This window comes from Centruroides vittatus, unplaced genomic scaffold (assembly GCF_030686945.1).
Source record: "Centruroides vittatus isolate TY-2023 unplaced genomic scaffold, ASM3068694v2 contig_453, whole genome shotgun sequence".
NCBI classification, from domain to species: domain Eukaryota; kingdom Metazoa; phylum Arthropoda; class Arachnida; order Scorpiones; family Buthidae; genus Centruroides; species Centruroides vittatus.
In genome coordinates, this window is record NW_027122249.1 from 2,002,896 (window position 1) to 2,015,024 (window position 12,129).

General features: G+C 30.1%; 1 protein-coding gene across 1 annotated transcript in view; it reads left to right on the top strand.

Annotated features, from left to right (window-relative positions):
- Positions 1 to 9,295, top strand: part of LOC136977275 (uncharacterized) — a 39,004-nt gene extending 29,709 nt beyond the window's left edge. Inside the window, exons 3-4 of the mRNA XM_067272739.1 lie at positions 4,431 to 4,689; positions 7,300 to 9,295. Of these exons, the coding sequence (XP_067128840.1) occupies positions 4,431 to 4,689; positions 7,300 to 7,345 (305 nt within the window). The 3' untranslated portion in view covers positions 7,346 to 9,295. The remainder of the gene's footprint in view (positions 1 to 4,430; positions 4,690 to 7,299) is intronic.
- The last annotated feature ends 2,834 nt before the right edge of the window (positions 9,296 to 12,129 follow it).

Here is a 12,129-nt window from a genome sequence, read left to right on the forward strand (position 1 = left end):
AAAGTAATGCTTTGTAGATCTTTAACTACCATAACAGGATCGTTTACCACAAACTTATTACTTTCCATCAACGCGGAGACGTATTCTTGCAATCTTTTTTCTAGGAAAAATGTAGGACCTTTTCGTTAATTAGTTCCATTTTTTAAAAAACGTTTAGTTTGAATTTTGTATTCTATGTATGGAACGTAAGCGTTCCAATTTTTGTATTTCGACCTGATGATGGCCTATAGATGAGGCCGAAAACGTTCGTTTAATTAAAAATTTCTCAGCAAGCATTAAGGTGTTGATTTAAGTTTTTTATTAAAAAGGTCTTTTTTTCATGCCCCTAATTAATTTTACTAGGTCCACAATAAGGGCAGTTGGATGATGAAATATGGTATGACAACTAATACATTCAAGTACCTTTTTTTAAAATTCCAGCAAAGGATTTACTTGTTCAGTTAAAGTTTAATGTTTTTGGCTATGTTAAATAGTCATCGTTAGGATAATACTTTTGAATTTACAAAGAAATTTGTAACACCAATTTTAAATGACACTGAACATAATTCTGATTGAGTTCATTATTCTCTTGGAAATCTATGAGATACCATAGGATAGATTGTCATAGCCTAGACGACAGTCATGATGCACAGAGAACACTTTGTACTTGTATAATGATAACTGATCGCGTAACGTATAATTATCATTATACATGTACACAGTAGTATCTGTACATCATGATGGTTGTCAGGAAACATGCTAGGCTACAACCATCTATCCTCCAGTAAATCATAGAATGATTTCTAAGCCTTGATACAATTCTAAATCCCCATAGTTAACCTAATTATAGTTATGTAGTAAAGAACTTTGGGAACATTGTTCCAAAGTTCTTTATAAATTCAAAATTCTGTTAATCCAAAGATGACAATCATGTAATGATGCCAAAAACATTAGTTTACTCTTTCAGTTAATATTTACCTGCAAGAATTTTAAAAGGTGTTTGTGTGTATTATTTATCATTTTATTCCAGAGACTTTTGATATATGGTATGACATATCCAGAATGGACTGCCCATACTATTCAATATTCCTGACTAAGAATAGAAGGCCTGCCACCACTTTAGTTCGATGGCTGAAGTGATCAAGGCATTGGCCTTCCACTCTGAACAACCAAAATAAGTAATATAACTTATCTGAATTAATGTTGCAACAAATAGTATATTCGGCCAGGAGCGTGGCCAAATAGCTGAATATTCAGCCAAACTATTCGGCTTGATTAATGCACGTACGAAAATTGGCGCGCAAACTGCATTATAGCAAGGACCCTGCTCTCTATTGGCCTGCTGTCACTATGCTTTGCCAATTGCATTAATTCTTGACAGTTGTAGCGGACAGACAAGCATCATGGCAGTATGTGATAAATGATGATATCAAATGTAGATAACAATGAAATGACCTACACGTGTAAATGAAACAGAGAAGGACTATGAAGTGAAAATGAGAAAATAAATATGAAATTGAGTTGATAACATAATCAAACAAGTCAAGACAGCTTATTGGTTGAAATTCACGGCCATCAATGCCAAATAATTGTTCTCATAGACTTCGGAAAGCTAAATGTTTGTAATGAAAGTCATTTGGTGTGCACGGGCGAAAGCCTGGGGCCGTTCAGACTTCCAAGCTGTCTTGAATATGTGAAATCATAACTGTGACTTATACTGATGTCCTATCTGTCTCTTTTCTCCATTATCACCAGGCTATGAGTCATGTAATTGTAAAATGGGAAATCTTTTCTTAGCACGCCTAAACTTTACAAAAGGAACATGCCCTCAAATTTTTAAGATTCTAGCACCAGTAGTTTTGGCTCTGCATTAATTATCCTATCAGGACTTGTTCTGTTATATACAAGTATTAGATGACTAAACTACATAATAAGTAGGTAGTTTTCATTTGATTTGTTACCTTTCTTTGATCTCAAAAAAATAACTTAGTTATATTACTTTTCCTTTGATCTTTTAGATAAATAAGCAAAAAATTGTACTTTCTCAAACTTGAAATGTATGTTCAGCATTAATGAAAGTTACCAAAATGATTAATTTACTATGTTTTTGTTATTTCTTACTCCTGTTTTTAGGTATTCGGTATTTGGCCGAATAGTAACCAAATATTTGTTGCATAACTAATCTAAACATATAAAATTACATGTCCTGACTGACTGATTGAGTGATTGATTCATCATCGACCAGAGCAAACCGCTGAACTTAAAGAGGTAAAATTTGGTACACAGGGTACGTCATGAAAATGCACACTAAGAAGGGATTTTTATTCCCCCCACGAGGGGAGAGGGAGAGGATTTTTAAGGCTTAACCTGAAGAACTGCTTCTACTCTATTTAGATATGATTTTTTTGTTTTTAACTGTGTTTAGTCTTCATTGAGTTTTGTATTTATTGAGTACTTAGGTGTATTAAATTGATAACATTTCAGACATTGTTATAGATATTTTTATATATTTTGATTTTTTAACTAAATGTTCATACTGTTTTAAATTCAAATTTGTTATTCCATATTGGTTTGATTATAGAATGATTGTAAATGTTCGAGAAAATTGATCAGGATGAAAATGTTCGTTTAAAGCAATAAAATGATTCTCAGAAATAAGGGGTGTGTTATATAACAATTTCTATGGTTGTTGAAGATTACCGTTTATAGTAATAACTTAATTTCCAAACGTACAATATTTATCATATCATCCAAATCATTTGCTCAAGCAACACTGGGCTCATTTGCTAGTATGTATGTATGTATGTATGTATATATATATATATATATATATACACAAATATGACAACCATGAGATTCCAGTAGATTTCAATTTAAGAAAAACTGATGTAAAACTAATAAAAGGTATTATTTAGGATTTTAATGTAGTCAAATGTTGGAAATATCTGTAGTAACTTTAAATCAGAGTAAGAAGTAGACAGTATAAATACAAAACCATATATGAACCTCAAGGTCAGTCCAGCAACAAAAGTAACGAGATGTTCAAACGTTTTCTGTCAAGTCCATAGATCTTCGTTGGGAATAGCAGAGATCCAAAACAGAATGCTCGATTTCTATAATAGTGTGTTCGAAGAACAGCTGCAAAATTCTAATTATAAACATGCAATTCTCGAATAGAATAGTTAAAATAAAAGATTTGGAATACTGTTGAAAATTGAACATACATTTGTCAAACTGGAATTTAAAATCAAAAGCATCACCAAAAGTTGATCCTATAAATCAATACTTAGATGTAAAATAATGAGTGAGTTTTCTTTTTTTAATTCAACAGCAGTTTTCCAATAAGCTTAACATAAATACCTTTGTCTTTATATACTTTATGATAAAATTCTAAAGTTAATTATGTTCTTTTTTTAAAGCAAATGTAAGTCTGAAAAGTTCAGTGGTATTTCACTTATATTTTAAATCTATATTTAAAAATAATTTTAAAAAGCAATAATGAATACACTTAAAACAATTTCAATGTGTATAACTTTTATAAATGTTTACATTGAACTTGATATATTACTGTTCTGATTATTTTTAAAGTTTGATAGATTATAATGTTAAGTTTTATGATCTTATAAAATTAGAACACATTGAAAGTTACAGTAAATGTTAATTAAATCCAAAATGTTTCATTTAAAATATTTTTAAATTTCATTTTATCAATATTAAATTATAAAAAATTGTAAAATGTACAAATTGATTTTAGTTAATTAATTAATTCTTAGAAAGTTTACAAAAGAATTTTCTTAAATGTAATTAATTTTTTCAAAATAATTAATTTAATTTACTATTTAAAAAAAATGTAAAAATCATTGTGAAGTCGTTCAAATTTCTGTTTTGAAACAATTTAAAATAGAAAAAAATTCAATTCATTCGGCAAGATACTTATATAAATTGTTAATGTTATCAAAAACGGACCACTCCTTTAGATTAAGAGGAGTGGAGACGGTCATCCACTTCTTGGAAAAGATTGAATGAAAGTACTTTCGCTTACACTTTTTATCAGATGAAACTATAACTTTCTTTATTTTTATAAAAGTTACATAGAGAGATAAATATTAACTTAATAGCTGTGGATTTTCTGCACTTCTTGACCAGATATTAATATGTTGGCACTTTGTCAAACGTTCTGCAGAATGTAACATTGTCTTGCAATATATAAAATTAAGTTGTAATGTAATATAAATTGAATTTTTTTGTTGTTTTTTATTTTTCTTGCTGTCCAGTTTCGTTTTCAGCCACAATGTATGCAAAAATATAATTTTATTGGTTTTTTTAATTTTAAAACAAATTTAAATACAGCATTTTATATATTTTGAAATATTTTATTATTATTAATTTTATATTTAATTTTGTTGCTCAAGTCCAGTAAGCATTTCTTACTATATATTTTATTTTTCCAGGGTCCAAACTTAGTTCTCAGAACTACATAAATATTCTTTCATCCAATCCTTACAAAAGCAATTATAACATCTTGGCGAGAGACGGTCTATTTTCGGAAGACGAAAACAGCAATCGAACAATACAGTCATCCAATGTGATTCTCGGCGCCGTTTGCGGCATTGTGGGGTTTTTAATAATAAATATAACTGTCGTCATGGTGGTGAGACAGTATTCTCATCACCAGTTGAGGAGAAGACGGAGAAGAATATTGGAAATTGAGTAAGAATAACTTTAGATTTGAAGTATATCTGATTATACTCTGATATTTAGTTTTTCTTTTTTAAAAACTAAAACATATTGAAATGCGAACTGGATAGATACTGTACTACTAACTTTGTTCAGTATTCTGAATTTAATTTTTAATAATTAAATTTAAAATAACATAATTATAAGGAATAATGCAAAAAATAGTAATATATTTATTATATTCTTTTTCTTTCTTTTATATCCTATATTCTTATATACCGTATATCTCAGCAGATAAGACAACCTTCAGATAAGACGAGGTATAAATTTTCGTCAAAGTTTTATAATTTTAGCATATCTGTCCTATAAGACGAACCCCAAACTATCAATGGCCTATGAATTTAGTGTAGATCAGCGATCATCATCTGAATAATAATACTGTATAGCGTATACGGAATTATGTCTTATTTGTAATTTTTTGAATGAACAAATTTTATTTTCTTGCATTTGGAAGCACTGCCTTGCAATTGTTGCAAACATTTGCACTGATTCAGCATTCAGGTAATGATCTTGACTATTCACAAAAATGCCATATGGGCTATTGTATTTTGTGCACATACCATACTCTCTACTAGTAAATAATTATGGTTTGTCCGTTTTCTTTATAATGGATTTAATTTATATAAATTTCAATATAATTTTTTTTGTATCTGTCCTATAAGATGACCCCGGATTTTGGGGGTCTTTTTTTATGATTCAACTATTGTCTTATCTGCCGAGATATACGGTTACGGTATTTCTTATATAATATACTGTATTTATGTAATTTAATCAAATCAAATTACAAATATTTTGAATATCAATCCTAATACAATGATCTGAATTTCAAATCCACAAAGATAGAATTTATTTGAGAGAAAAACTTTTAAAGATATCAAAGCAAAAATTCCAATTTTTCAATGACACTTAGTTTGTGAATAATTCAATAATTTTAAAATAATGATGACGATATCTAGAAATCTCACACAAACTTTTGTTTCTTTCAAATTTGAATTTTTGTTAATTAAGCTTTTCATTAGCCAAATATTTTTAATATTAAACGATTTTTCAATTATCAAAATTGCATTCTACCATTACTTGTGTTTTTTAGTTCTCTTTCTGATCCATATATCTCAAAAATTCTGGGCAGAAAACTATTAAAATACTTGAAATGCAGATCAAAAAATAGCACTTCAATGAATGATTGAAGACAGTACAAAAATGCAACTCTGTTGGTGTACAAATGTTGATAAATGATCAATTCAAATGTAATTAAAAATACAGGGTTTTCCAAAATGAATGCTGCCATTTTAAATTACTGTAATTATGTTAAATATTATGCAGCTTTTACCAATCAATAGCACAATTGTCAAAGTTTTGTCTCCCATTTGCATTTGAATGTCTTGTCATCTACTATCTGGTAGTAGTAGTACTATTAGGTAATGTATTTTTATAGTATATGAAAATGGTAACTCTGCAATAGAGAAGACATTTTGCATTCTACAGTTTGCAGAGTTAGAATCACTTGTCTTCCGACACAAGTAATCTGCAGGAACTATAGAACTGTGGCTACTGTGGTAAGAGTGACAATGGATATGCTGTGGCAAGCATAGGAAGAACTTCAGTATTGGTTGAACACATGCTGTATGATGTGTGAGGTTCATATGTTGAGAAAACGCACTTAGCAAATGTAAAACTTAGATAGTTTTCCAATGTAAATTACAATGTTCTTGGATAATAATTAACATTGCTACCACTTTAAATTATTGGAATTTTCTTTTTGGAGGACCTTGTATAGTGTTAGTAGTTCTATCATGTCAGAAATGTTTTCAAACAATTCAGTTGAGATGAGGTTTAATAAACATTTGCAGTACTACTAATGGCTGTATTTTACTCTTCTTTCAAGAAATAATGTTTAATGTAATGAAATTGTTTTTATATATAATGAAGGGGTTATCCATTAATTACTTGTATAGCCATTTTTAATTAGATGCAGAATAGTTCATATATCACATTGAATTGATATAGTTCATATATACATTGAAAAAAATGACTTAGAAAATATTTACAGTACTATTTTAACTGATAATTTATTCACATGACTAGTAAATAGGCTTATAAGAACAAACACTAATACTGGTAAAAATACCTTGTACACCACTAATACTACTAAAAAGTCTACATAGACAATGCCTTTATTTCCACTCTCCCCTCATGTACAGTTATGTACTTTTCACATTCTCCTTAAACTATACACACAATTAATGGAGGATTTTTTCCAATTATTATGTTATATGTGAAGGTTCAATTTTCTAAATTTTAATGTCAATGCCAAAACTTTAATCTGAATATTTTCATACACTAAATTTATTACTTAGGAAAATTTTTGGGAACAGAATCTAATTTTCACTTAATTTTAAATGAAGTGTCATTCTAACTTTTTCAAACTAACGTGTATTTTTTTAAAAATATTTTTAAAGTTTTGCATTATGTATGAACTTGAAACTCACCTATTAAATCACTATTAATAGTAAGATATTCATTACATTATTATGATATTTTTACTAGATAAGATACATTTTTGTGTTTTTTTTTCCCCTCTAGGGAGAGAGATTATGATGAATTTCCATATCTGCAGAGATTCGAATGATTTCTTAATGAAGTTACTTTGGTCACATCCACATCCAGTTCAAGCCCTACAGAAAGTTTATAAAAAAAATGTTATAAATGAATGATAATACTGTAAAGAATGTTTACAAATGAGATTCAAAATTTTTCTTGTTATTTATGTAAATTATTATTATTATTATTATTATTATTATTATTATTTGTTTCTACATGAAATTCTGTGTATATGATGCCATATAATTTAACTATAGAATGTGCATTTTTTTTGTATATGGTTATAGATGTCAATAATTCTGTTAAATTGTTTTGTAGATTGAATTATACTTGATTAGACTAAATTTTATCTGCTTTAATAGTAAGAATAATGTTTTCCACCATCAATAAGTTTGTTAAAATGGTAAAAGATAGCAAGATAGATTTGCAGGATGCTCTAGCTCCAGATAAAGATAGCTGTAACACATAAAATTCATGTTAATATCTTACATTTTGTTAATCATACAAAAGAAAAAATGCACAACTGCCAGTTTAATATGGCGTATTATTATTATTATTATAGATTTATTTAACAAAAATCTAGTTAAGTATGTTAACCAATGGTTGCTTAAAATTGCAATAATTGGTGCAGATAGTTGGGCAGATGTACACATCGTCCGTATTTTATATTTTTGACATTCTATTGTTAGATTTTTTTTTGTTATTTCCATACTAATCAATGGAAGTAATGGTTTTAAAACGGAATTATTTTGATGACAGAGTAGTTTAAAGTAAAACTTCTTTTTTTATTTTCTTTTATTTAGATTTAGAATCCATCAAATTCTATTTCATCTCATTGAAATTTTATCAATGCATAGTTACTTATTTTTCCGACTGTGATATTTGTGTTTTCATCAGGATGTACAGTACGTACTGTACGTTTGTATAATAATTGTAAATTGTTAATCATATCATAAATCGAAAAGAGAATTATTACTAAAAAATCATTTCATTGCATATTGTTAGTACTAGTTATCTGCATTTGTTTAGAGCAGAAGTGCATGGTTATATTACAAAATAGTATTGAAGAATTTGAATTTGTATTGTTGAAATCTAATGGTGTAAAATTTTCTTTCAGATGTGTGTCTTAGAATTCAAATTGTGAGGGGCCATCTGAGTTAGAAAAACATTTCTGTAAAGGTAAATTTAAATTATATGACTAATATATATAAACAAAATAACTCTGTAAAATCTTGTCCCGTTAGATTGTCAAATTTTAAAACCAAATATTGGATAAGTGGAAGCATTTTACCTACACCGCTTCCCCTTTTTTGCTAGTTAATGCGCGAGATGGCCCCATTAAGTGCTGTGCAAGTTAATTTAATTGTGTAACAAATTAACTTTTAGAAAACCAAGTTTTATGGACTGCCATTACCAAGTTAAACTAAGACATTGTAAACCCGCTCCACGCCAACTCTTAAGCAGTTTAAGATGGGCCAAGACACCGTAGACTACTTTGTTAAATGGAAACAACTAAAACGTCAGAAGCCAGGAATCACTCTCTTCCATCATATCAGTATTTTAAAATAATTATTAGCCAATCAGAAATGTTTAACGAGGAAAAACGAAGTGTAAAGTTTTCCAAAGTGATATTAAAGAACCACAAACGGGTATACGTTCCATTTAAGAAAGGAAATTCTTGTTTGTTTATACGTGATTTATCATTACAACAGGTTCCGTCGATTAAACTTCCAAAGAACTGTCTGCCACGCTAATTTTTAGTTAAATAGATTCTGTCCACGTACTTTAAATTTTTAAGCTACTTGTTATATAGAAGAAGAAAATGTCCGTCGTTTAAATGGAAAATTGTTTTATAGAAAATTAACACTAAAAAAATTACTATAGGAACGTTTCAAGCCCATTCATTATCGCTTTTAGTCGCCTTAGTTATATGTAAAAGTACTGCCCAATAAATAAAAACGTTTTGAAGATTTCTAAACTGGCTGTTTTTATCGCTCTACACTGTTCAGAAACACTGGGAGAGGCCCACTAATGATAGATATCGAACTTACAGTAATTGACCAGCCTTCTCCCTAATGAATAGGAGTGGTCGCTGGGGCAATTCACACGATTTTTACGACACTACTTCCTTCCAATCATTAAATTCTCTTTGTTTGATATAAATTTCGGGTGGAGACAAACGAAAAAGCCGTACATTTACACAGAAACTTTATCAGTTTTACCAGCGCATTATTGTTTAAACAATCAATAAGAAGTTAATGGAAGTTAAGATGACCAAATTATAAACTGGCAGAGAACGGGGAGAAAAAGGAAAATTCACCTTTCCAAATATCGAAGAGAGAGCTTAGTTTCCGGTCGAACAGGATTTCAATCTCGAGTAATATCGGGTTATTGGTTCTTTCAAAAATTTGATCTATAACTGTCGGCAAACAGCATTTTCCGAACTCTTCGAGCGAAAAATAACACGTAATACGGAACATAATCCGGATTAATACTTTACGAAAACGGATTAGATGCAGAATATTTACTTTACGAAACATTAATCCCCTTACAAATGCAGAAAATTAATATATTTTAGCAGTATACCACGAAAAAAAGAACATTCTTCTGTGCCAAAACACAAGTTTGTACTCGTTTAAAAGTGAAATTTCCTCTCAGAATTTCCAATTTTTAAAGTATTAATTCAACCTTACTATACTAGAATCGCGTGTTTTAAACTTGAATTAATACAAGTCTGATTGATTAAAAATCAGAAAAAATAAGCAGACGGAAAGTTGTCGTTCCGCTCATCATTTCGAGAGGGGTCTTCCGAGTGGAAAATTTCTAAAATAACCTTAAGCTAAATAACACGTGTGGCGGAAAGTTAATAACCATAAATCGACTTCGGTAAAGTTACCCGGGGCGAAACCCGCAAAGTGTCGACACTCGTGTGATTAATAGCTTGGAAAAGTGTGGGAAAACTGATTGGAGTTACGTTAGAATATTTTAAAAGGTGTCGAATTAAGTTAAAATTAGTGCAAACCGTCCAAAGTTTTATCTATAAGTAATTATTGTTACGTTAATCTAATAGAAGGGAAAGTAGTGTAACACGTTTACGCATTAACATACCTATAAACAGAGAAGATGGCATTGTGTTTTGCTTGTCAAATTTGCCCAGTTAATTGGAGGTAAGCTGACAACTCTGTGTTATTTTTACCGTAACATCTGTCTCGTTATGGTAAAAATATCCCCGAATCGATCGATGACTGTAGTATTATAATCTAAATGACTGCTTTTCTGTTGTATTATTTGTTGTTTTATAGTTTAAGTTCCAGTTTTGCAAATCTAGTAACATTTTATTTGAAAGTTAGGCCCGTCAGGCTGTATATTCGGGTATGATTGAAAATCTATGCTGTATATGCAATCAGAAATCCTACCAAATATCATCGAACTTAAGATACTCTAATTAATCAGACACCAACGTTCATCTTTACATCTTTCCATCTTTCTTTAATTAAACACAATAATCAGTGTACACATCGTTATATTTCAAATTCATCAATTATAGAAATGAATAGACTCTTAACTCATTTTTTTTTTGTGTAGCCAAAATTTCCAATAGATTTGTATGGTATATCAAATAATGAAATCCGTGCGCATTACACTCAGTAAGTTTTTTGTTGTATTGTTTCCAAATATACAAGGGAAAGACAGGAGCGGACAGTAAATAATAATTATTTTTCCGCAAATAAAATAGGCAGCTTGGTATTTTAATTACAATATACCGAATGATAAAGATTTCCATTAATTTAATATTGTACTTCGTCACCAGTATACGATATTTTCCCATAAAATCCCATAGCAAAGCTTGCATCGAAACACTTCATTGTTACAGTTTGCTAGTTGGAGAGAAATTGGGCTGCAATTTGAAAAAAAAAAATTGTAGACCTATAAATTCCCACTGTCGTCCATCCGTTTGTCTTTGCTTAATTTCGAGAACAGAGTTAGATAAAAGACGAGACCAGATACGGAAACTTTAGGGGCAGGAGGCCCCGATTAACTATATACGCACTTCCGATGCAAACCGTAAGTTACGTTATTTCAATTCAATTTTTTCCCGAAAGGTGTTAGATGACAGGAACGACTCTATTGTTAAAGGAAAAGTATGATGTACAGTACAAGGGCAAGCTTGCTACCAACTTGAGGTGGAGAGCATATATTTTAAATTAAATAAATTACAATGCCTGGCTGCAATTTTTATGTCAATAAATAATTGACATAAAAATACCGGAGATAACTTAGAAAAAATCTTGGAACGTAAAATTACGTCTAACTAGAGTAACGGGGAGTTTTTTTTACAAAGTTGGCAACCGTAACGTAAGTGCAGCATCACAATCAATACGTAATTCTGTATTCTCGCCTTCGGAGGTCATTGTTTACTGCACGCGCCACTACACTGCACTCGAGCGTTGTTTACATTGTTACTGAATTACCGAACGATACCAGCCTCACCCGCCCCCATTTTTATATAATTTACGAAAATGACTTTTAAATGACAAAAGTCTGGGAATGAATCGAAACGGATAAGGCTTTTCGGGTAAAGTTTTTAAATTAAAAACTTGATTGCGCTAGGCGAAGTTTGATCACTCGACAGGACTAACAAATATGGCGGTCGAAGTATGGACGAACAAATACGATCGAAATAGATCGATCGTAGTTTCAGCCTGGCATATATTGCCATCTGTTGTCGGAAACTAGAGATAGAATATGTAACAGTAATTGTATACGGATTGACACTCTTTCGATTAAAAAATGGCAAATTACTCATTTAGA